The following is a 27,181-nucleotide window of genomic DNA, read 5'->3' on the forward strand; positions in this document are numbered from 1 at the left end:
GTACAATGGTTCTAGGAATGCTTAGCTGTCTTTAAGTTCATTCGAAACAATCTTGTTAGATTGTATTGTGACAGCTGTCACATCAGTGTGCATTGAAAAAATAACATCAAAATTGAATTTTTGTGTAGCCATTTTAATATTGAAGATGGAAGAAAATATACAATGTTTGTGGCATATAATGCTTTATTATTTCAAGAAAGATAAAGATGCAACTGAAACACAAAAAAAGATTTGTGCAGTGTATGGAGAGGTGCTGTGACTGACCAAATGTGTCCAAAGTGGTTTGTGAAGTTTCATGTTGGAGATTTCTCGCTGGGTAGACCAGTTGAAGTTGATAGTGTTGATAGTGATCAAATAAAGACATTAACTGAGAACAATCAATGTGATACCACATTGTAGACAGCCGGCATACTCAAAATATTCAAATCAATAAAGTTATTGGTAAAAATGAAAAACATGTCTTTTATTTTATGGAAAAAAAATCATATGGACTTTTGGCCAACCTGATATTACGCAAAAGAATAATCATCTTATTGTTAAACCTACATACTATATATTCCCTACTGAATACCAGATGGATACTCCAACCCCAATTCTAACCACTGTAAATGTACACCATACCCAACAGCTTAAGTTTCATTTCTCACTGGGGTGTAATAATCACTTAACTGAAGAAAAGCCTCCTCCATCACACTTAAACACTTTGTTACTTGGTCTTACTTTTCTCTTAAGCCAAATTACTTTCAGATGAAAATGAAAATGATCCGATTGACCATTCTTGGAAATGTATTTGGCTATTTTGACTATTTCTCATAATTTTTTTTTAAAATCTTCATCTGAGCATATGTTTACTGAGGAGAGAGAAAGAAGCATCGATTGGTTGCCTCCCATATGTGCCCCAACCAGAGGCAACCTTTCAGTGTATGGGACAACGCTTCAACCAACTGAGCCACCAGGCTAGGGCATAATTTTTTGATGTACACTTACATTTCCCCCTCCTAACTACATGCATCATAAAGACTACAGTTCACCAGCAGACTCTGTTAGTGTATTGGGCCAAGGTATTACTTCTGTTACTTTGTTTAGGGAATCAAGCATATCAAAAATGGTATTATGGGGTTAAATTTTTAAAATAAAATAAAATAAAGCCTCCAGTGCGAATAAAAGACTTTCCTCAAAAGCAGGGAACAAATATTAGTGATCTTCCAGTCCTGAGTACAGTGCTTGGCACAGAATAGTTCTCAAAATGTGTTGAACAAATTTAAATATGTTGATGTGAAATCAATAAATTGAGAACAGGAATAAAAACAGAGAATGCTATCTCTGTGTGTGTGTGTGTGTGTGTGTGTGTGTGTGTAAGTTCTTCCTACCTTTTCCCTACCATCGCTCCCTTCCTAACTACAGTCATCTCAGCTGACCTATAGAATTGAGGGTCTTCAGGAACACCTGCAGGAATTACAAAGGCAGTTCATCTTTGGCTGCTTTAATAATGAATAACGAAAAGCATCATGGAGTGCTCTGCATTATTTGGTTTCCCGTATGAGTCTGAGAGCAGTGGGTTGCAAGGCTAGCATAGTGAGTGGAGGCCAGATGATGCTGGAATCCTTAAGTTTATATTCTTTCCTATTTCAGAGGATTTTAGGCAGGAGAGTAACATGATCAGATTTTCATTTTAGATAAAAGGCTCTGCATTTACATGAAGGATGGATATAAAGGTAGAGGATGAGTTAAGTCTGAAGAAATGAGTGACAAAGGCAGAAGTAGAACAGTAGTAGCAGGCAAAGAAATCCCTTTGTGAGCTATTTCTAATAGGCTGTAACATAGGCAATATAATCTCAACATGTCTAAAACAAAACTCATCATCCCCCCTAAACTGACCCTCTACCACTCTTCTAAATGATTTAACTATTCACCAAGTAGTTAAAGCCAGAAACTTTCGAGCTATCCTTGATTTTTTTATTTTCCTCACTTCCTACATCCAATTAAACACTATATGCTGTGGTTTCTAACTCCTGGCTATCTCCCAAACCCATTAACTTTTTTTGTCTTTTCCATTATATCCTACTCTACCATCATTTTTGCTTTGGGCAAGTGGATAAACTCTTAACTGATGTTGCACATCCACTCTTGACTCTTGAAATACATTCTCGTCATTGCTTCCAAAGCAATCCTTCTAATACACAATGGATCATGTCATCATCTTGCTCGAGACCCCTCAGTGGCTTCCCATTGTTCCTAGGATAAAGTTCACATACTTTAACATGGCTTACAAGATCCTCTGTTATCTGGCTGCCTAAAAACAGTAAGAATTCCTAGCATTACTGAGTGTTTATGTGCTAGGCACTGTGCTATGCTTTGCAAACATTATTTCATTTTATTCTCACTGTGAGGCAGAACTACTAGCATTATCCTCATTTTGCAGATGAGAAAACTGAGTCAATGAGAGATTATGTAATTTGTCTAAGGCTGCAGAACTAATAATGTGTTAGAGCCAGGTCTGACTCCAAAGGACAAGCTTAAGCTTTCAGACTCCCATCAAACTGTATGCTCTCACCACATTGCATTACTTTCAGTTCCTAGAACTCATCTGCGCTTTCTTGCCATGAGGCCTCAACATATATTGTTCCCTATGTCTGGAATGTCCCCCTCAAAAAATCTCATTTTTTCCAGGATAATATTTATTCATTCATCAAATCTCTGCTTAAATGGTCATCTCTTCAGAGAAGTCTTCCCTTACTATCTAAAATTAATTATTTGTTTACTTCTTTATAGTCTGTCTCTCTTCAGCAGAGTGTCAAAATTCTACACTACTGGTTCTCATTCTTAGAATGGTGTTCACCTGGGGTTTCATATACACTCATTGAATGATGGCATGACTGAATGAACTGGGGGTGGAAACTCCCTAATTTGGTAACATCATCTATTAATACTGATAAGAAAGAAGAAGTCAAATATAAATTTGTTCATCCATTAGATATTTATTTAGTAGCTTCCAAATCCCAGTCAATACTCTTGAGAACTTACATCCCTCCCTGGGGGAGACAGACACTTAAATATGATTATAGTACAATATAAGTAAAAGTGCCTGTTAAAATGGTGGCGGTAATAAAAGTACAATAGATGCAGAGATGAAAAAAAGTATAAACCTATGGGAAACCTTTACAGTCAAGGAGATTATTGAATCATTTTGCAGGATGAATGAATCTTGAAATATACTGTATCACATAGTCCATATATTTCACTTATGAAAGTGGAGAGAATCATCCACTCCGTAGTGGAGTACTTTACATCACATTAACTCGCACAACAGCTCTGTTATTAGTCCCATTTTACCGATGTGGAAATCCAAGCTAAAAACAAGTCAAATGACTTACTTGTCCAAGGTTATGTAGTACATTAATAGAGGAGATAATATGAGCACAATCTGTCTGACTCCAGTACCCATTTATTTACCATTATATTTCAGTCCTCTGACCCTGTATTCCCCAGAGCCTAATTACTTTTGTTTTCACTATACATAACTCTTAATAAAACTGATGATCTGGTTTCCCATTTTAATGCAAATAAGAAACAAAATGAAAGGTTAAAGAAGAAACCAAAGTGAAGTATACTGACAGCAAGAGATACAATTGAACACAAAAATTGAACACAAAAATTCAAAAAACATGGATCATATACACTCACCCTTAACTATGCAACAGTACTTGTTGTGCATAATGATGACCCCATTACAAAAAAAAAAAAAAAAGTTGTGTCAATACAATCTATGAGATAGAGAAATAACTTTTGATGCTTAAAAGGGTAAACTTCAGGTATGTAGAAAATAAATTCTTCTCTGGTAACTCTAGATAAATGAATGTTAATGATTATTGCCAAAGTGTTTATAAGAAGAAATGTCACAAGATCGTGAAGAGTCTTCATTTTATAGACATGATTTTTTTTCTATTGATTTAAACTAAATGCAAGCCAGAATAGAAAAGCTGTCAATCTTAACTTCCATATTTATCCAAGTAAATTATAAATTTTTAAAACTTCTCACACTATGACTTTGAACAATAGGTGCGGATTGAGTAATTTAGGCTGACAAGCATAGAGGGTTACTGAGCATTCTTAATATCTAAAGACAACCTCTCTTTTAAAAGAAGAACCCTTGTAATAAATATTCTAAAAAGTGGGATAAATTGATTATGTACAAAACAGGAAGAAAACTATAACATGTTAACTCACGATTTTAATAAGTATATATGTAAAAATGAAAAGAAACACCTTAAGCAAACACAGAGAAAGCTTACCATGTAAGTGTTTTTACCATACATTCCACCTGGGCCCAAATTTTAAACCTGACGATGTCAGCTTTTATAACATGAAGTTCTACTATTTTATGTTTTTTTGTTTTTGTTTTTCAGAAAAATATAAAGGTTGCATTTAGAGAACAAACCCTGGATTTTTTGTTTTGTTTTTAAGAACAAGAGAAAATTGTTTTCCCAAGTATCTTGAATAAGCTGACAAGGAAACATTTGATATCCTTTATCATTTTAGAGACTTTCAAATGTGAAAAGTTTCCACACAGAACAGTTTGTAACAATGTGAAAAGCATACTGGCTACACTTTCCAACAACATTTTAAAATGAATATAAGGAAAAGCAAGTCTTTACTTGCAATTAATTGTAACTTTCATGTATTTTCTCGGGAGGAATGCAGTTTCTGCTACAACTCTCTGGAAAGACAATACTTGTTTACTCATATTTGTAAAATTTCTTTTAGTTTAGTTCATCTTGTACAATTTTGGCCCCAAATTCAGTGTTTTACAGAACACTAATTTAAGATGAAGAGTGAATTCATGATAGTTCATATAACAACCTATTAGAAGTAAATACAAAGTGAATATAAGTGCAAGTAAAATTTCACTATACTTTACAGACTGTTGTAATTATAATGCTCTTCCTTACCTGGACGCTCTTCAAAATAAACTCACTTTTCTCTCTCACATCTTTAAAGGGACACCTCTTAGAAAGCATAAGCAGATGAGCAAGAAGCTTATTCAACCCATCCAAAGAAACAGCATTTGAAAGTCCGTCTGATGGATGATAAGGTGTCTCTTTCACCGAACGAAGATACTCAGTTTTTCTCAAAATTATTTGTCTAACGTTTTCCAGTGCTATCTCCCTAGTAGTTGAATCCCTACTGCACAGTCCATCCCATCTCACTTCATTCTCTCCTTCAGCCATGACAACTGTAGATTTTTCTTTGCAGTCTTCAGTTACCTTTTAGCATGTCCCCAAAAGCACTTTGCAGTTTTTAAAAGCAATTTGTATTTTTAATACGAGAAATTTAAGAATAAAATCAGAGAAATCTAATCTTCGTGAAAACACACGTCTGGCTGACAATGGGAACCAGAGTGTCTTTTATATTGATGGCTTTCAAACCATCTATAAGGTAGAGCTAACCCTCTCTCCTTCTACACGAAGGGGCAATCTTCTGGTCAAAGACTGGAAAAAAAAAAAAAAGTCGAAAAGTTGAAACCTTACAGTGTTGGCTTTGCTGAACAGGGAAGTGTTCGCCTCCGTCTTGCAGGATCAGCGGATATCCTCACGTTGAGGATCTGTCAAATCCGTGCTCTGCCCCAAAAGGCTGGTAACAGTTGAACGCCCTCCAGCCATTCGGGTGTCTTTTTTTTTTTTTTTTTGTCTTGCAGCCACCGAGTTCTTGGGAACGTTCCCACCCCTCCCCTCCCCGGCACCCGTCCCCGCCCACCGCAGCTCCTCCCTGCGCCTCAGCGGCCGGTGGATGCTGGCTGGGAAGGCTCGCTGAACCGTGGTTCACTGGCCACCTCGGCCGAAGATCCAGGCGCTGCCGGAGGCGGCAGCTTCCAGCAGTCGATATCTCTCTTAGCAGCAACGTAGAGGAAAGCGTCACCTGCCCGGTTGGTTCCAGGCCCTTGGGCAAATACCGTTTCTTTTCAGATCTCTGTTCCTCGCCCACCGCCCGCTACAGCAGATGAGCATCGGGCCGCCCCGCAATCCTCGAGTGTGGGATTGGGCCACCGGGCTGGCAGAGCCGCTGGGCTCCAGGCGTAGATCCCGCCCCTTCGCCCAGCCCCATCGGTGGGGCTCGTCCCAGAGGGCGGGGGCAGGGAGGGTAGATGGGGTCCTCACCCCCAGCCCCTCCCCTTTCTCCGCCCGGCACAAACCAGGAGTCTAAATCCCTGCCCTCGCGCCCTCTTCCCCGCCCAGGCAGACGCGACCCACGAAGGCAAAGCCATTGGAAAAAGCCCCGCCCTGCGCAGGCTACCTCCGGACCCCAGTCTGCGCACTGCCGCCAACGGTTGCCCGCTGCTACGCATGCGTGATGGTCAGCAGAGCGCATGCGCCTAAAAAGGCACTTAGTCTGAGCCGTGGGGCGTTTTCCGTACCTTGACGTGTGGATTCTGTGAACTGTGAGAGATGAAAGAAAAGTAAGGAGTGTAAGTACGGTAAATTTCCCGGACAAGGAAAGCACAGCAAAGAGGACAAAGACACACTCCTGGAAGAAGGTTAACCTAATTTTAAGATTAGCCTAAAAATAGTGATAGTCTCTATTACGCCGAAGCCCTTAAGAAGGTAGGGTGTCGTCTCATTGACTTCTGGGAAATGTAGTTTTTATGCTGCTGGCGTGCTCTGTTTGCGACAGAAACTACAGGCCCCATGAGCCCCAGCAACGTTTCCAGTGATGGCCTGCGAGGCTACGGTTAACACGCACCGCAACGAGATTGACTGTGAGAGAGCGTCGCCTTGGTGAGAGAACTGTAGGCTTGGCTGCCGCTTTTCCTTTGACAGGATTTTGCCTTCCCCGATTTTCTTTGGGATTTTGGAAACAAAGCTATCTAGGGCTGTCCTCCTTAGTCCAGGGACTTTTTTCAGCATCTGCGTGGAAAGGACTAGTTCGGGTGCCCAATTTGGAGGGCGCGGTTTAGGTGCAGATGTAGAAAAGGTAGCTATCCTGACGGTCAGGGGAAGCGGCAAAAGACCAGGCCAGCGGGATGCTGTAGGAAGAGGTACGCTGCGCTACTGCGTCTGCTTCCGCCCTTTCCGGTGGACTCGTCAGGGGTGGATTAGGGGAACCCCGTGCAAGCCCCTTTGACATTTCATGAGGGGTGTTCTGTTCTTCATCTGTTCAGTCAAATGACATCCCAAGCAGGGCTTTCAAAGCAAATCCTCAAATCCGTTTTGTATGAGACCCAGCATTCCTTGGTATGAATTTTTCCAAACTTTAAAGTTACCATGTGAAAAACACCCGTAAAAATTCTTCTAATTTATTTAAGGGATTCCACAATTAGTTTACAAGTACTGACTTTTTTTTTAAAATCATTCCTTTTAAGAAAAGTTGTGGTGTGAAAGGTCATCAATGGACTGATAACCAAATTAGATTTTAATTCTTCACATGGCAGAATAGATGTGTTCCAGAAAACTTAGCCTTGTTGGGTACTGAGTATCCAACAGTGAAAAAGACACAGCCCCTACCTATCTAAGAGAAACGAGTGGTTAAACATGTAATTACAATACTGTATGGTGTCGTTAGGATGGCTAGAAAGAACACTTCCCCATCTTGGAAAATCAGGGAAATTGTCATCCCAGGCAAAGGAAGGGACAAAAGAACAGCATTAATGAGGCCCAGAAGTGAGAGAGGGGTGTTATTTTCAGGAAACTGCAATAAGTGAAATCGTGTATATTTTGGGAGGGTTACCTTTCTGTGTACTTGGAAGCTGCAGAGACAGGTACTATGAACTTTCCAGATAGATGCTGAAAGTGACCTATCCTTGAACAGATTTATAGTTTCAAAGAATTGGTCTAATTTGGAAAGCCTTGCTATATTCTAATGTTACTGGTTTAAATCAGAATTTAAAAATGAGAACTTATGATTTTATGCAACAAATGAGCAAAAAAGTAATTCCTTTCTTGTCATTTTGGGCTCATTATCCTTTGTCCAGCCCACAAAGGGTAGGTTAGCTTTTTAAGTCTAAGTCCCTTTTTTACTGCATAGTTAAATCTGATCTCATCCATACCCATGCTTTTACTACAACCCATGACTATTAAATACAGAGCTCCATCCAGCTTCCCTTAAATCTTCGTATATCTATCTCCTTGTTATTTCTTCTTAAATATTTCAAAAGCACCGCAAACTCAACATGCCTAAAACCAAATGCATACATCGCCTATGAATCTGATTCTTTTTCAGTGTCTCCTATTTCAATTAAGGACTCTATCATCCACTTGCGTATATTCGAAACCTAGGCATTATTGATTTCTTCCTGTCCTTCATACCTCTATAGCCAAATTATTTCTATAGTCAAATTACTAACATGTCCTGTCAACCTTATCTCCCAAATAGTCCTCAAATTCATCCCTTTCCCTTCATCTACATGAGCTATGGGAACCTCCACAGTAGAGCTTTACTTGCCTCCGTTTTTGCCTTTTGAGTTGTTTTTTCTCTTTTTTCATTGCTGACAAATCTTTTTGATGAAAATATTCTTTCTTTAAATATGTTAAAACATTTATATTGCAGCCAAGTCTGTGGTCTCAGAGCCATTCTGTGTCTATAAGCTAACTTTGTATATATCTGCTGTGGTCCATTATACAAGTATATTGATTTATAGTTTAGTTCTCAGAGGATAATCTTATTTCCAAGTTTTCCTAGGTCCCACATATCATATGAACTACATTGATCTTGAGCTGAGCAATGAGGTCAGAACTAGAGATATATATTTGGAAATGATCTGCCTATTGTAATATTTTGTTTTATTTTGCTTTTATGTTAGTATGCCTAAGTGTTTACTATGTTTCAAGCATTGTGTTAAGTGCTTTTCATATACTTTTATCCTTACATAGCTTTAAAAGAAAAGGTAGAATTGATCCAAAGCTAACTCTTAACCACATTTGGCTATGGGGAGGATGCAGAATAAGGGCAGAGCCAGGGTAGTCTGAAATTAACCAAGAAGGAGAGTAACCAGGAGATGGGCAAAGGATTTAAAAATTTCAAGAAGGAATTACTAGTCACTGTACAGAATGCTATCAACATGTCTAGAAAGCTAAAGTTTCTAGATGGTTTGACAGTAGTAGTTCCTATTGCAGTACAGTATATGCATCTGGCATATTCTCCCATATAAACATTATAAACATTGAAGTGCTATGCTATATTGAGACAAAGATTGATTGATTTGTGGTGGCCTATAGGGGAAAACCATGATGCTGCCTGAGGATAGGAGAATCTCTCCTAAAGGGCTGGTGTTTCTCTTGTTCAACCTTTACCAAGAAAAGGTAGGTCCCAGATCAGGAAACTGACTAAGATAGAGGGATTTAAGTGCATCTTTCTGAGCATAATCTTAGTCTTTATGGAGGGGATATGTTGGGTGCTTAAGTAGTGCTCATAGTTGAAGGTAGATCAGGAGCTAGGAGAGAATGGTGCCTACACGCCCCAGAGAGAAAATCCTGACTTTTTCAGATTTACTGCCTGGTTTTCTTTGGTGTCTACACTTCTCTTTTTTTACCCTCTAGCCTTGCTAAAGTCTTATTTAAATATTATAACTTTATCTTTGCTTTATCAAGACATAAGGGAGAGAGTCATATAATCATAAGGCAAGCACATTATAAGGGGAGCAGCACCCTTCTCCTGGTGAGGTGGGGAGGAGGGACAGTGATAATGAGATTTCCAAGGGGAAAGTAAATTTTGGGGATAAGAATTTAAACTAATGGATTTAACTCATAAGTTTCACATGTAGATATTCTGCCACTCAGAGAATCTGGGTTTTAATAATGAAGGCGATGCAATTTTCCTATCAGAAATTCATCAGTGACCTTTTACACGGTACTTGCAGGGGAATGGCGGAATGGAAGCTAGATATTTGCATTTCTTTTGTTCACTATTTATTGAAAAGCTATTATGGACAAGTTCTATGATTAACACTAAGTATACAACAACATCCATAAGAAGCTGCCTTTAAGAACTACCCTGAAGAAGCATACTATGTTCATGGATTGTAGACCATTCTTTTAAAAACTTGGCTTAACAGTGAGGGATGGAGATAGCAAAATAGCTAAAGGTCTGTATGAGGGATAATGAGAGAAGGAGGTAGAATCAGCAGGATTCAGTGATTATTGGGATATGAGAGATAAAAAGATGAAAATGCCTGGGGTGACTACTTTTCAGATGAAGAGTTAACTCCTTGCATTAATCAGAAGTGGAGCTATACTAGGAACACCAGTCTTGGGATGGGAAGATACTGAGTTCAAGTTTGAACATGTTAATCATGTTTAATACTGCTGAGCAGCTTCTATACATGAAACCCTAACTGTCAAGATATGTAGTTAGAGATTCAAATTAGGAGAGGGCCATGGATCTCAGAGTCCCAGAATCTTGGCTTTGAATTCCAACCCTATTCTTACTAACAGTGTGAATTTGGCCAGTTGTTTCACCTCACTAATTTTGGATCTGGGAGATGAGATAGTCCTGGTTTCCTTACCTATAAAAGGAGGATAGTACCTATTTTTCCAGGACTGATGTGAAGATTTAATCAGATAATATATATAAAGATTTTAGATTAGAATCTGGCATAAATTGGCTCTCAAGAAACAGTATTTTTTAAAAGGGGCATCTTTATGTAAAATAATGTTCTTCAATTTGATTGATATTAATGAAATATTTATGAAATACCTTATAGTTAAACAGAAAAATGCTATTGTTAGTATTCTCTAAGATTTTATAATAAAATTCTTGACTTTAGTATTTCCCAAGCTTGCAACTTAGCTTTAATAATGTTTTGCATTTTAAGCTTTAATTGGGGAAAGCTACCATAAATAAAAATATGACAATTATTATTTTTCTGCTAAAACAGCAGCATAAGAGATTTTATAAGGATTCTGTATTCAGCTTTGTTACAGAAATTATTAAAAACACTGTTTCATCACTAAGCTATCTATATGATATTAAAAGAATGTGTAGTTTAGGAAAATTTAATTACCAATCACATACCATTTTATTTACCGTAATATAATTTTACACTGTTTAACTTAGAGTTCTTATTTTAATAATGTTTGCCTTATTTTTGCTGCAACAGATAAATAGATGTTAGAGAATTTAGAAGAACTTCTTTATTTTGGTATATTTTCATAAGTACCTTTTCTTTATTATTTGCTGTCTTGAGGGAAAATGTATGTGGAAGTGGAACAGTTGGCACTATGATTTTTTAAATTTTTATTTTAAATTTATTTTTTAATTATAGTTGACATACAATATTATAGTAGTTTTCAGGTGTACAACATAGTGATTAGACATTTATCATAAGTCCATTTGGGAAACAGGATTTTTCCATGGCTGAGAACAGATTGAGATGTTTTGCTAACTTTGGGGAGAAGCAGCGTAACATTTCCGTGAGACCATTGACTTTGGAGTTAGACCTTCAAATCTGTGCCTCTGCCATTTACTTTATACAGCTTGCTGATTTTTCTAAAACCCCATTTGGTCAAAACGTCTGTATGGTTTTCTCTGTAATATAAAAGACACATTTTTCATTTTCACCAATAACTTTATTGATTGGGATCTTTTTGAGTATGTCAGCTATCTCCTGGCTATCCAGGTGATGGTTTTGTAAAAGTTGTAAATTACCAGCTTCAAATAAATATCCTTTCATTGTTATAGATGGTTGGGGGTTATTGGATGGGAAGGAGAAATAGAAGGAAAATTTTATTTTGGGGATATATATGCGTATGTTTTTTTTGAAGGAGAAAACAGAGTTTATTTTAAAGACATTTTATATTTTTCTTAATTGTCTCCACATTAGGTCTCTTTTAAGGGAAATAATTCTGGTAGTTATAGTGTTTGTTTTCTTTGGAAAATTTACAAATTGAATTATACTCAGCCAAACATGTTTCTTCATGTATGGATTTATACAAGGGAAAATGTTAACTGCCGTGACTGGTGGCTTAGTTGGTTGGGTGTTGCCCCACAAAGCGAAAGGTTACTGGTTGGATTCCTGGTTAGGGCATGCCTGGGTTGCTGGTTTGGTCCCCAGTCAGGGCATATATGAGAAGCAACCGAAATGCAACCAGTCATGTTTCTCTCTCACATTGATGTTTCCCTTCCTCGCTCTCTAAAAATCAATAAAATCTTTTTTTTAATGTAAACCTTTAAGTAAATATAGGGAAAATGGATTATCTATGATTTATGACAAGCAGTTCAGAAACAGAAAAGGCACCACATTAAAAGTCTGGAAACCTGACTATGAATTCTACTTTTGCCATTTATTAGAAATGTGACCCTATGCAAGTCAGTTAATCTTTTTGCCTCAGTTTTCTTATGTGTTCAAAAATAACCATAATAAGAGTAATGCCACTTTTTAAGGTTATTAAGATAAAATATGATGTATAAACTAATACTTTTCAAGTATTAGCTATTTAGATTTTGCCATTTAGTGCAGATATGAAGAATATACTGTATAAGACTACATATATTTTGCAGAATTATGTTTAATGGTTTTGATTTATCTGTATTTATATGAACTGAAGTCAAAAATAGGAAAGTATATTTGTTTTATATATTTCCTAGAATCTCCTTTTCTCCATATTAAGCATTTTAGAGATACTTTTATTAACAATGTAGTAGACAAATTGATACATACATTATCCTGTTTATGTACAGTTTCTATTTTTTTCTAGCTCCTATTGTCATAAAGCTTTAATAAGTTAACCAAGAGAAAATTTATTTATCCGAAATATAGTATTGTTGGCTGGAGAAATAGTCTTAAACATGATGAGACTTATAAACTGTAGGACTTTTGTCTCAGCCTAAGCAAAGCTCCAGGCAATTTGACAATATGTATCAGAAGTATTAAAGCTGTCTTTAACCTACTGCTACCATTTCTAGACTGTATCTTAATTTTTAAAAATTGTGACACATAAAAATATCTACTGCCATTAAAAAATATGTTAGAACTCCCGGCCAAGATGGAGGCCTAGACAGACACGCAGCATCTCCCTCCACAACTAAGAAGGAATACAGCTACCTCAAAACTAGAAACAAGCAGAAGTTCCAGAAAATCAAACTGCATGGAAGTCCAACAAACAAAGGTATAAAGAAGAAATACTCATCCAAGCAGGTAGGAGGGGCAGAGCCGGGGCAGAGAGGATGCGGTGTGGTGGTGGCAGCAGCGGTGGCAGTGGCAGGCCAGCGGAAAGCACTGTTACATGTTTTAAAAAGTCAGGAGGGAAGTGTTGCCAGCTCCTCACCGGGCCATGCAGCTCACGGTCCCAGCACTGGGAAAAATCGAGCCTCATTGTGTCTAACTGTTCAAACCAGTGGGGGTTGGGGCAGAGGCAGAAACTGCCCATCTATCAGTGGAGTCCACTTGTTTAAAGGGCCCCCATGGTCCTAGAACATCTGCAAACCCACCCACTCGGGGAACGATGGCCAGGGAAACAGTCCAATATGGAAGTAGGAGAAGTACCTGGAAAAGGGGCAACTACTGGGCAAGCAGCATTGTTCCCTCTTAGACCCCTCCCCCACATACAGTGCCACAACGTGGTGAAACAGGTCACCCTATACTGACGAATCCCTAAGGCTCTGCCCCTTACAACATAACAGTAGCAACAGCTCTACCTGGGACATGGAGGCAAACAAACACAGAAGCCTGTCAGAATGAGGAGACAGAGAAGTATGGCCCAAAAGGGGAAATGGATCAAGGTTCCAGTAGGAGAACTAAGTGATGAGGAGATAGTACAACCTAACAGATGCAGAATTCCAAACACGTGATAAAGATGCTCACAGAGTGGACAGATATGCTTGAGTACGGCAAATGCATAAGAGAAAAAGTGAAGGTTATGCTAAATGAAACAAAGGAAAATCCACATAAAACCAATGGTGAAGGGAAGGAAACCGGGGTTTAAATCAATGATTTGGAACATAAGAAAGAAAAAAAAACAGTCAACCAGTACAGAATGAGGAAACAAGAATTGGAAAAAATGAGAGGCTTGGGAACCTCTGTGACGACTGTAAACGTGCCAACATCCGAATCATGGGGGTGCCAGAAAGAAGAGGAAAAGCAAGAAATTGGAAATTTATGTGAAAAAATAATGAAGGAAAACTCAAATTTGGTGAAGGAAACAGGCATACAAATCCAGGAAGTACAGAGAGTCCCAAGCAAGCTAGACCCAAAGAGGACCACACCAAGACACATCATAATTAAAATGCCAGAGGTTACGGAGAAAGAATCAAAAGCAGCACGAGAAAAGCAGAGAGTTACCTACAAGGGGTTCCTGTAAGACTGTCAGTTGATTTCTCAAAAGACACTTTGCAGGCAAGAAGGGACTGGCAAGCAGTATTCAATGTGATGAAAAGCAAGGACCTACAACCAAGATTGCTCTATCCAGCAAAGCTATCATTTAGAATGGAAGGGCAGATGAAGTGCTTCCCAGACAAGGTAAAGCTAAAAGAGTTCACCATCACCAAACCATTATTATATGAAATGTCAAAGAGACTTACTTAAGAAAAAGAAGGTCAGAACTATGAACACTAAAATGATAACAAACTCACAACTATCAACAACTGAATCTAAAAAAAATAAAAACAAAATCCAACTAAGCAAACCAGAATAGAAACAGAATCATAGGTATGGGGATCATTTGGAGGGCTATCAGCTGGGAGGGGGAAGGGGAAGAAATGGGGAAATGGTGCAGGGATTAAGAAGCATAATTGGTTGGTACAAAATAGACAGGGGCAAGTTAAGAATAATATAGGAAAGGGTGAAGCCAAAGAACTTTTATGCACAACCCATGGACATGAACTAAAGGGGGTAGGATTGCTGGAGGGAAGGGGGTACTGGGCAGAGGGGAGCAAAGGGGAAAAAAATTGGGACTACTGTAACAGCATAATCAATAAAATATAGTTTAAAAATATGTTAAAAGAATATGACACAAGAAATTGTTGATCATGTACTATTAAGTGGAGAGGCAATTTATATACATATTGTATGGTACAGCCTTTGATTAAGTTAATAAAAAACTGATTTATTTAATAGATACCAAAATATTAACCATTTTAACAATTTCAAATGGGTAAAATTCATGGTGATTTTTATTTTCTTCTAGAATTTCCGAATTTTATAGGGTGAGCATATATTACTTTTGTAATTAAAACTCTTCAAATACTCTTGCTCTAGTCTCATAAGAATAATATTATTGATTGAACTTACCTCTGCACATGTGTTTAGCTGTACTTTTTGGTTTTGCCACACTATAGCTCTTCTCTGTCTTTTGATGGACTATACTTGCAGCTTTTAATTGAAGTTTTTAATTGAAAGATGAAAGTCATATCAAAGGAGGCTGGGCTATCTTAGCCAGGGCTAGTCTGGGTTGGACTGGCACACTTGGCCAACTACCATGATGAAGGCAGCACTGGAGAGGCCAATGCCTTTTTATGGGGCAACAAATTTGTATTACTTTGGAGTAAGTTCAGAGCACTGAATTGTTTAGGCATTTCCACAAGATTGTGATCTCTTCCTCTCTCTACCTCCATCTCTCAGCACAAAGTCTGGCACATGCACTCAGCAAATACTATTAGCATTGAAATGGAAATAAAACTGAGAATTATCCAAATTCCTAGCATTAGATTTATTGAAAAGTCATCTCAATATTAAAGGAACTGAATTATGCAGACACAGGCATGGGCAGCCTGCCTTTGGATTGAAGGGAAGTCCTTAGGAGCAATGTTTAGCCCTCATAGGGTCTCTTCCATGCGTCCTGCAGCATTTTTAGTATTTGACACACTCACCTAGAAGTAAATCTGGAAATGGATGAAGAAGTAGAACATTAAGAGGAGGGTTATACAAATTTTCATATGTTCATTTAAGATAAAATGTATTTTGATCATCCTAATTAAGCTTCCACCTCAGCTTGGAGGAAAATCAGGTTTTGTCTTTTTGCCCCAGTGCTCTTCAACAACATATGCTGTTTTCCATGTTAAGACCTTAACAGCTGTGCCAACAAGTCTAGTTTGAAAAAATGTAAGGACTTAATGATGTCTCTTTACAAATCATCCTGTCAACAGCTCTCCGTTGATAGATTACTTCAACCCTTTTATATCAATTGTTCACTTCAGGCATGGGTCAAAAGTTGGTGTAATTAAGGTACTACAGCTTGCTAATAGGAATAACAATTGGAATGATGAACATGGACCTCTGAATGTCAAGGAAAGTAATATGACAAACTTACATGTTTGTGTTGCTTTTTGACAACATAACTCAGGCACTGCTGCTAGGGACTAAAACTCTTTGTGTGAATGACGTAGACATCTTCCTTTCACCTTATATTGACATGACTTGTCAGTAGGATTTATCTTGGAGCTCTGCATGGCTTTTAATCATTTCAGTTTAACAAGGCTTTATTTAGTATTGAATTAGGTGCTTAGGTTACAAAGTCGAATGAAACTTGATCCCTGTCCTCATGGCTTTCAGTTTAATGGGGAAGACATGAGCAGATTATTTCAATATAATATACGAAGTATATAGGTATGCACAGAGGAGAATTAATTAGTTCAGCCTCAGGGACCCAGGAAAGGAAAAGCTTCATGGACAGATTAACTGATAAACTGTGTCTTGCGTATTGAAAAAGAATATTCTAGGATAAGAGATTAATATGAACACTAGAAACGTGTTCACTCATTAGAGGCAGGAGAGAAGAACTAGACAGGTAGAGAACAGGTCATGAAGGGCCTTATAAGTCCTAAAAATGTGCTTGATCTTTATTTTGAAGGCAGTAAAGAGTTACTAAAGAGTTACTAAAGAGTTTTAAGCATTGACGTGACATGACTGGATTGTAATTTTAGGTAGATGACTCTAGAGGCAGAGTTGAGGATAGTTTTGTGGGACAGAATTAGTATCAGGGAAATCACTTGAGAAGGCCATTGTAACAGTCCAGACAAAAAATAAGGGCCTTGGCTGGCATGCACCTAGTCAGTGGTGGTAAGATAGGACAGTATATGTGACTCAAGTGTTTTAGGTGTTGAAATCCTTAGGACTGACGGTTGGGGGATAGGAGGATGACACCATTAAGTGAGATTAAAAATACAGAAAAACAATTTTTAGGGGGAAGATGATATATTAAGTTTTGGATATGAGTTTGAGGTGCCTTTAGGATAGTCAAGGGGATATGAACTCTTAAAATTCAGAGAAATGGTAGTCAGTACTTGATTGAAAAATTTATCATCTTGAGCAGAAAAAATAAATCAGGGAAACCTCCAAAGTAATAATTGTCACTTGAAGGTATTAGATATAAAACTTGGATTTGCACAACAGCAATGTGAAGTTACTATAAGTAGGTTAAATATTGTGGGGAATGGAGCACTTTATGGAGAAGTCATATAGCATTTATAGATTACCTACTGGAGACTTTAGAATATAGTATGGCATAATATTAAAACAATACTGTACATAATTTAGGTTTTGATAGCAAAAGATTTTGTGGTTTCTCAGTATCATGCACATTGGGGATTATATTGACAAAATTTTGGATATGATATCCAAAGTATAAAGATTTTTAGATATCAGTAATAAGATTTATTGAGTGTTTACTATGAGCCAAGCTACATTCTAAGAACTTTATGTTACTTTATTACATACAATTCTCTGTGATAGGTAGATAGCCTTATTATTCTCATTTTTTACATAGGGGGAAAAACACAAAAAATTTTAAGAAACTTGCCTCAGATCATACAAGATTCATCCCCAAGGAGTCTTGCTGTGGAGCTCACTCTTAAACAACAGGATATACTGCCTTATCAAATAATATAAGTTACAGGTATATTTGCTCATAAGGGAGGATGGAAACATGAAAATGCATTATATGAACAAAAGTTCATATAAAGGTAACATTCCTAAAAATGTGAAGTTGTAAGAACTTTGGGAATAGCTTAATGTCTATATATATACACACACACTATATATATATAACATATATATACATGTATATAATTCAAGAGGAATTACATTGCTTATTAGGGAGAATGGCAACCTGACACATCAGAAGATTTGGGAAAAGAAATATGGGAAAATGAATTATGGGGAGGAAAGGAAAGAGTTTATGTCCACGATTAATATTTGTAAATGCTAGGTTGTAAGGATATTGAAACTTTCAGAGAAGAATGATAGAGGTTATCACTGCCACTATGTATTTACATAATTATATGTTTCAAAGCTAAGAGAAAGGAAGTAGCTTAACTACAATTACATGCTGTATACTCTATAGGTGTCAGAAACAGGGAAGAATCCAGGACTTTTGAGCCCTTTCCATGTCATATTCCTTAGTGGAACCATGCAGATTCAGTCCTGTCCTCAAATCCATAGAAATGGAGGGAGAAATGCCTAAGAAAAGAATTAGTCTTATCATTACTAAATCAAAGAAAGTAGCAACAGCTCAGGGGAATGTAGTGATGAGAAATGAATCAGTGATGCTGTAATTGGGCAAAATTACTGTGCTTCTAGAATCTGATAAATCTTTACCTCCATTGCTAGCCAACTGATGTATATAACAGGAAAATAGCCAAAAGAAAGTACTTAGATATATACATGTTTTTCTTTCTGTAATCAAAAGTTGTTGATGGTGGTTATCTTCAGAGAGGGGAGAGCAGTAGATATGGTTGTAAATCAGCAATCTAGCAGTGGAAAATTTTTACTTTTTATTTTTTTAAAGATTTTATTTATTTTTAGAGAGAGGCAGGGGAGGGAGGAGGAGAGGGAGAAAAACATTGCTGTTCCAGAAATATATTGCCTCTCTTACACCCCCAACTGGGGACCTGGCCTGCAACCTAGGCATGTGCTCTGACTTGGATTCAAACCGGTGACCCTTCGGTCCTCAGGCCACTGGCACTCAACCCACTGAGCCACACCAGCCAAGGTTTTACTTTTTACTTTTTGCTTTTCTATGTTGTTTAAGTTTTGTTGCCTGTTCACATGTTAATAGGAGTTTCTGAATAATGGGATTATGAGGCACTTTAAAAATATTTTAATTAAGTATTATATAGTACAAAAACTGAACTTCAGGAAGTTACTGAATAGATTGATATTGACATTCAGAGTGGATTTTCTGCAGATCCACACAGAAACCATATTGTTATAACATGGTTAGAATAGCAATGGCACTATGAACCCATTATTTCCTGTTTTTATGGGAAAGTGAATATTAAATTATAGGTACGGGTGTGGGAAACTTCACTTTTTGCAGTCTTAGAAAATCCCTATACTCGCATACATATATATGTACATGTATACATTTGCTCCTGGCATAGGAAGAATCTTTCCTGAGTGAAAAAAGTGCTCTGTCAGGGAGTGGCAAGAGTGGGAATCAGATTTGAATTCTTATATCAATTGCTCTAGTTGGGACTATGCTATGAGAGGGACTTTGAAGACCTTCACCCACTCAAAGCAGGGAATTTGAATTATGGAACTCTTCACAATGATCAGTTGGTGCTTATTTTCATTCTAAAGCCATTTTAGGCCTCTGATGATCTGTTTGGATGATGTGCTTGCTATACAATGATATCGCAGTTTTATAAGATCCCAGAACTACTATGGTGTGTGATTGTGCAGTGCTTATACTACCCTTGGGAAAGATGAAAAATGCATTTCTGAACTTGGAATACATTGCCTTACTGGAAAATTATAGAAGTGCTAAAAGAATTTTTTTAATGGCAGAATTGTAGAGAAAGTGTTAGCTTTACTTATAAAGGGACAGGGTACTCTGGGTATCATGAAAACATTAAGTTAGTTGTATTTGTGGCCTGTGAGTGAAAGAAGGAATACCGATTATTCGACTGGGAATGTAAATGATCATCCTGAACAGGAGCCAAGTTTGCTCTTCCCCTGTTGTATTTGGATAGTTACCAGGGCCTGTGTTGAATTTTGCAATCTAGTTTGCTAAATCCTAGAAAATGTTGAAGCATTTACATGAACTCTGGGGTACAAGTGGTCTGATCTCACTTGGTGGTGGTTTTGCTTGTTTTGTGTTTTCTTATCAATGACACTTTTTATATTTAGAGGAATTATGAAAAATAGATGTCACGGGGAGGAATTTTTAATAATCTGCCTTTATTTCATAGTTATTTTAAAAACAAATGAACACCTATATGGGATTATGTATGGAATACATTTTAGAACCAGAAAATAGCCTTTGACCCCAGAGTTTCAGGGCATTAAGAATAGCTTGGTATACCTTCAGTTTACTGTATTTCACCGATTCTAAGACATATTTTTCACACTTAAAAACTTTTCTAAAATAGGGATACATTTTGTAATCTTTATTGGTCTGGATTGAAGTCAGATTACCTCAGAGAGGATTTGCATTTGCCTCTACCACTCATTTGCACTACTATCAACCTGAGGCCATTTTCAATTAAATTCTCTGTTTGGAGAGTTGTTTTTTGTTTTTGTGTTCACCCCACTGGTAGTATGAATTCAGACTGCAAAACTATATAAGAACTATGTTTTGGATAAAATTCCCTCTAACAGGTGCCCAGTACTTGGAAGATCCTTTCAAGTTTTCTTGCTGTCTCTTTCTACATGGTGGGTTTATTTTCCATTGATCCTATACAGCATTTGTAGCCTTTCTGTTGTTCTAGCTTTATATGAGAGGTCTCCTTTTTCTTTTCTTGTGGTACATAAAGGAATAATGCACCTTATAGTAGTGGCTTAGATTTGCTAAAAGACACATCAGACACTTTCTTAGGCCCTTACCATCCTTCTTCAGAACTTGTTTACTCTTGTTGTAGACACATTTCTAATAAACTCAGTCATTGTTACACATTTTTGCTCCATCCTTATCAGTGATGTTTAGTCTTTAATTTGCATAAGAATCAATTGGGGAGTTAAACTATATATTTCTGGGTCTTATCCCCAGAGATTTTATTTCTGTGGACCTGGGTGATGCCCAGGAATCTATACTTTTAATAAATACACTCAAGGTATTGGTACCTAGGTGACTGAAGGACCATATTAGAGAAAAACTGCATATTCTATATCTAAGTGAATACTCATGGCTTCAACAGCCACCCTACATAAGGACTTTCAAATCCTTAAACTAAACTGTTTTTTTTGGATGCCAGACTCATCTGTACAACTGGCTTGTCTCTATTAAAGGCAGAATACATTCTCATCCAGGCTACCTGGGCTCAAGTTCCAGCTCAGCTGCTTAATAGCTGTGAGACTTTAGGCAAAGTTACTTAACTTTTCAGTTGCCTCACATAAGACAAAGTTAATATAAATACTTCATAGGGTTGCCTTGATCCTTCCATGGATGAGTACATGTGAAATTCTTTGACCAATGCCTGGTATATAATAAGCTCAATATAAGTGTTAGCTGTTTTTATGTTGTTGTCCCACAAGCACCTCAAACATGTCTAAAATGAACCTTTTATACTATTTCTACCCCCTCTCCCTCAAAATCTGTTTTATGCTTTGATTACAGCTTTATTTAATTTCTTACTGTCACTAATTTGCCTCGTTCAGGTCATAAGTTCTATGAATTCAACATCCTAATTATCTTTAATTTGTCTCCTTCTTTCCAGTCCAACTTCTTTTAAAAATTTATTTTTTAAGTATATTGGGGTGACATGGGTTAGTAACATTACATAGTTGCAGGTGTACAATTCTATACTAATACATCACCTGTATATTACATTGTGTGCTCACCACCCAAAGTCTAGTCTTCCCCTGTCACCTTAAATTTTGTCCACTTTAGCCTCTTTATTCCCCCCTTCTCTACTCTGGTAACCACCCTCCTATTGTCTGTGTCTGAGTTTGTTTGTTTTGTTGTTTTGTTGCTTTGTTTGTTTTATATCCTACATATGAGTGAAATCCATCTTTATTATTTTGCTTAGCATGATATTCTCAAGATTTATCCATGTTGTTGTAAATGGCATTATTTCATCCTTTCTTATCACTGAGTGGTATTCCATCGTGTGTACATACTACATCCTCTTTATTCAGTCATCCATTGAAAGATACGAAGGTTGTTTCTATGTCTTAGCCACCAAGCATGTGCTACAATGAACATAGGGGTACACCTATCCTTAAGAATAAGCATTTTCAAGTATTATGGGTAGATAACCAGAAGAGGATTGTTGGGTCATATGGTAGACCACCTGTTCTTTTTTTTTTTTTTTTTTTTGGTTCTGCTTATTCACTTAATTTGTGTTTTAGATTCAATTATTGACAGATATGTATTTATTGCCATTTTATTGTTCATATTTTTATCTTTTTTTCCTTCTTTTTTAAAGAAAACCCTTTAACTAAAATTTCATGTAATACTGGTTAGGTGGCTATGAACTTCTTTACCTTTTTCTTGTATGGGAAGCTATTTATCTGTTCTTCAATTCTAAATAATAGCTTTGCTGGGTAGAGTAATCTTGGTTATAGGTCCTTGTTTTTCATTACTTTGCATATTTCCCTTGTGGTCTGCAAAGTTCACTTGTAGGGAACTAACTGCTTTTCTCTTGCTGCTTTTAAGATTCTCTCTTTGTCTTTAACCTTTGGCATTTTCATTTTGATGTGTCTTGGTTTGGGCCTCTTTGGGTTCATCTTGTTTGGGACTCTATGCTTTCTGGACTTGTATGTCTATTTTCTTCACCAGATTAGGGAAGTTCTCTGTCATTTTTTTTTTAAATAGGGTTTCAATATTTTGCTCTCTTCTCCTTCCAGCACCCCCATAATGCAAATGTTGGTACACTTGAAGTTGTCCCAGATGCTCCTTACATTATCCTCATTCTTTTGGATTCTTTTTCTTGTTGCTCAATTGGATGGATTTTACTTCCTTATATTCTAACTTGCTGATTTCATTCTTGGCTTCATCCACTCTACTGTTGATTCCCTGTAACTTTTTCTTCATTTCAATTAGTGTATCCTTCATTTCTGACTGGTTCTTTTTTATGGTTTCCGTGTCCTTTTTTATGCTTTTGAAGTTCTCTCTGAGTTCATCTACTCATCCCCTAAATTCATTGAGCATCCTTATAACCAGTGTTTTGAACTCTTCATCTAGTAGATTGCTTGCCTCCATTTTGTTTAGTTTTTTTCTGGAGTTCTGTTCTGCTTTTTAATTTGGAACATGTTTCTTTGTCTCCTCGTCTTCGCAGCCTCCCTGTGTTTGTTTGTATGTATTAAATAGTTACTGTTGAGAAACCAACTGACAGTCTTATGGGAGCTTCTACATCTCTAGGGCTTGGATGCCTTATATAGCAGGTGTTCTGTAGAGTCTAGTGGCACAGCCTCCCCGATCACTTAAGCTGGGCACTCCAGATGCACCCTCCCCACCAATTCTGTGTGGGCTGTGTATACCCTTCTGTTGTAGTTGAACCTATTTTGCCATTGGCTCATCAATAGGAGGGATTTACTACCCACACCCCCCTCCCCCGGGCTGACTGACTGCAAGGACTGGCTGTGACTACTGTGGAGGATCAGCTGTGCAGCGGCTCACTCCACAGAGCAGGACTGACTGGCAGGGCTCTGGTGCTCAGTGGTTGGATGGTACTTGAATGTGGTCTGGAGCTGTCCACTGGGTACACTAGCTCTGGGGCCTTTCAGGAGGTGCAGGCCAAGGTCAGCTGCCTCCTCAGTTCTGCCTGGGGCCACCTGGCATGAGCTACAAAGCTATTTCCAGATGGCTACTACTTGTGCTTGGCTTGAAGGAGCCCAGGCTGGGCCAAGCTGTGAACCAAAGCCAGCTGTCACTAGTGCCAAGTCTGGGGCCACTTAGCAAGAGGTACAGGGCATGCCAGAAACAGATGCTGTTTCCTTGAGAGATTTTAAGAAAGTCTGAAACATAAACCAAGACAGGCCATTTGTATGGATAAGTGACTGGAAACAGCCGGCATGGGCCTACGGGTTGGGTGAGGCAGGGTCTCAGGGACTCACCAGGGCAGGGCGAACAGTGATAGCAAAGTTAATGGAGACTCAGATATGGCACTCACCTGCTGGCTCTGTGTGAGCAGGGCTCAGGAAAGGAACAGTGGCTTCTGTCAGTACTTTTATCTGGTAGAAAGCTGCCCTTCCCAGCTCTCACCCTGATACTGGACTATTCAATTCCTTCCCATATGCCCCTGGTTCTTTTCAAGATGCTTCCCCAGTGCTGGCACTGAGAGGGAGTGAATCTGAGTAAATCCGTGTGCAGGCCCATTAAGGGGAACTGGCTAGGACTCCAGAATCACTGTCTCACTCAGCCACAATCCCTGCTGGTTTTTACAGCCAAAAGTTATAGGGACTTCTCTTCCTGGCACTGGAATCCTAGGCTGGGACTGCTGGCTTCTTAGGGAGGACCTCCACAGCAGAACTATCCCTCTCGATTTTTATCAGCCACATACAGATGTGGGGATCAGCCTGTTCCCTGTCTTCATCCCTCCCACCAGTCTTGATGTGACTTCTTTATATTGTTAGTTATAGGACTTCAATTCAGACAGATTTCAGGTGGTTTTGAATGATGGTTGTTTTATAATTTAGTTGTAATTTTGATGTGGTTGCGGGAGGATTTAAGTACTGCATTTACCTACGTAGCCATCTTGGCGGGAAGCCTTTATTCCCACTTCTTTTGCTTTGGTTCAGGTCTTTATTGCCTCTTACATAGAATTCTGGAATAGCCTCCTACTTCTAGCCTCTGGTTGTTTTTCTCCTTTCTAATCTCACAGACATCTTTATCAAAGGCAATGTGATCCTGCTGCTTTTCAGCTGAATGGCTCTTATTGCCTATGGGATAAAATCCAAACACCTGTGCCTGGCAGACAAGGTTCCTCAGATCTGGTTTCTGCCTCCTCTTCTGCAACACTCAGGCATGTTTGCAATCTTTCCACTTTATATATTACATGTACTAACTTGCCTAAAACACCAGATCCTCTCTTGCTTTCATAACTTTGTATAAATAAGCAATATGGCATGGTGGTTAAAAGTGTGAGCTTTTGAGCATACTGCCTGAGATCAAATCTAACTTTGCCACTTAACTAGCTGTGTGTCCATGGGCACAGTTTCCTCATGTCTAAAATAGAAATAAGTATGTCTCATAGAGTTGTTATGTGGATTTTAATAAGTTAATTTACATAATGAGTGTTCAATAAGTGTGAAATATCATTATTACTATGATGTTTCTTTTGCCTGTACACCTGATCTACTCCTCTACCCATTCTTGCATTTTCTTTGGTGTGTATTTTTCATCTCTGAATGGCTAATGAATGAAACTTGATTGTTTTGTTGTTTCTTATTTGCTATAAATTGGGAAGCCAATTAGAAAGGAGAGAGATATTCTATTAGAGACAAGTAAACAGACAGCTCATCAGCAGCCTGGAAGGTAAGAGAACAAGAGGAGAAAAGACAGAAAACAAAATCTGTAACAGTTTTGAACTTTCCAGTAAAGGGGAAAACAATCCAAATATCAGTGTGGTGCTCTAAGTATCATTAATTGTAGATAATTAAAATACTTTGATGGTATCCTTAAATCATCCCAAAGATTAAATTGTGTTGAATATACTCTGCCTAAAAAGAAGGAAAGTAAGGTAAATAATATAGAAATATTTCTTTTAAAACTAGTTGAAATAAGTTTTGTGAATTAAATAGGTAAGCTTCAGTTATTTGTCATTGTTCAATAGTTCATTCCCCCTTGGGCTGCCTGAATAATCAGTACACTCCCATAATTAATTCTAACTATTAAATGTGTCCAGTCTGTGGGTGAAAAAAATGTAAAGGCCAAGGAAGGAGATTTGTAGCAACTAATCTGAGTACTGTTAACTTTAAAATTCATTATTTGATTCATTTCTAAAGTCTTTCTACATTAATGTTTGCCATCAGGCATCCTAAAGAGAAATGGTTAGAAGCAGAATTAAGTACAACAGATAAATGTAATAAACATTATAAGAATGTCAAAACCCTTTCAAAATCACAGGAAGTTAGAACTTTCTGAGGACATAGTACCAGTAATATTTTAAAATTTTAATAATAAAGATTTACTTAAATAATACATTAAGTTACAACACTGTATGCAAAGGTATATACCAAGGTATAATATGTGACATTTTTAAAACTTAGAACAGTATTTTTAAAATAGTTCGGTTTAACCATGACAAACATCAGCATAAGGAAGGAAGGTAGAGAAAAGTCGTTGACCTCACAAATTGGTTTCAGGGGATTCATTTTACAATTTTTTTGGATTAGGCCCTGAGGATACAATGCCTCTTTGCAGAGCATAGCAGCTTGGACTATAGGCACTTACTGAACGCATGAACATAATTGCCCTCTCTGAGTTTATGTTGATAAAGGAGGCAGAAGACCCTTAGAAATGAAAAGATGTTAAGTGCCCCAACAAATACACATATATATAATTGATACTGTACATCTTCAGCTGTTTTCTACCTCTGCAGAAATCTAGATAAGAGGAAACTAGTTTAGTAAATTTTTGTTCCTTATTTTAAAATAATATGTTTATTGTAAAGAATGGTTAAGAAGTAGAAATAAAATGAAAATCTATTGTTCATCAATTAACATTTTAATACACTTAGTCTTTTGTCTAGGCTTATCTTTGTCCTTTTCTAAAATTGGGCTATAATTATGTAATTTTATATTCTTATGTATTCACTTTATGTTAAATCAGGAGCATTTTCTCATAAACTGACTATTCAAGGTAAACTATAGTTAAAGATGATGGGGAGTCTAATCATTTAAATAATCTCAGGCATCTTTAAGTTTTAAACTTTCTGAGTTCAAGTTCAATAAGGAAAAACCCAATTTTATAATTATTAGTTATAATGTTTATAAGTCTATTCGGGATGATTTTTCTTTAATTTAGTTGTAATTCCAGTTTGGTCCTGTAACTGAACCCACGGGGCTGCCCCGATTGAAATAGAACCCACAGGCTGTTCAGTTATGTGGGGCCCCATTGCCCGCCACCAGAAGCATAACTCTCAATACCAGAGTTTGGTGAAAAGAAAAAGAATTGTTTATTTAAAGGTTATATAGATTTAGATTATTTGTGCATTTCTGCCGTTAAGTCTTATTTTCTTAAAAACACTCACAAACACATAGTTCTGCCTCCCCTTACCAAACCAGGCTAGTTTTAAAAAAGTCAGTGATACAATTTTCCTGCTTCCCAGACACAGTTCAGTTTACCAGCAGCTCCCAATCATTTGAGCCTGATTG

General features: G+C 37.5%; 2 protein-coding genes and 1 long non-coding RNA gene across 3 annotated transcripts in view; 2 read left to right on the plus strand and 1 right to left on the minus strand.

The window, feature by feature from the left end:
- The window catches only part of SESN1 (sestrin 1), an 80,827-nt gene extending 75,432 nt beyond the window's left edge, over window positions 1–5,395 (minus strand). The window contains exon 1 of the mRNA XM_090279735.1: window positions 4,950–5,395. Coding sequence (XP_090135861.1) covers window positions 4,950–5,228 — 279 coding nt within the window. The 5' untranslated portion in view covers window positions 5,229–5,395. The remainder of the gene's footprint in view (window positions 1–4,949) is intronic.
- LOC150007587 (uncharacterized) overlaps window positions 1–5,399 on the plus strand; it is a 58,212-nt gene extending 52,813 nt beyond the window's left edge. The window contains exon 4 of the long non-coding RNA XR_016511636.1: window positions 4,999–5,399. This is a non-coding gene — a long non-coding RNA (uncharacterized LOC150007587). The remainder of the gene's footprint in view (window positions 1–4,998) is intronic.
- A 3,826-nt stretch (window positions 5,400–9,225) lies between these two features.
- The window catches only part of CEP57L1 (centrosomal protein 57 like 1), a 47,343-nt gene continuing 29,387 nt past the window's right edge, over window positions 9,226–27,181 (plus strand). Inside the window, exon 1 of the mRNA XM_090279738.1 lies at window positions 9,226–9,293. The gene's annotated coding sequence lies outside the window, so the exon portion shown is untranslated. The remainder of the gene's footprint in view (window positions 9,294–27,181) is intronic.

The sequence above is a fragment of the Furipterus horrens genome, unplaced genomic scaffold (genome assembly GCF_987537825.1).
Source record: "Furipterus horrens unplaced genomic scaffold, mFurHor1.1.pri manual_scaffold_6, whole genome shotgun sequence".
NCBI lineage: Eukaryota > Metazoa > Chordata > Mammalia > Chiroptera > Furipteridae > Furipterus > Furipterus horrens.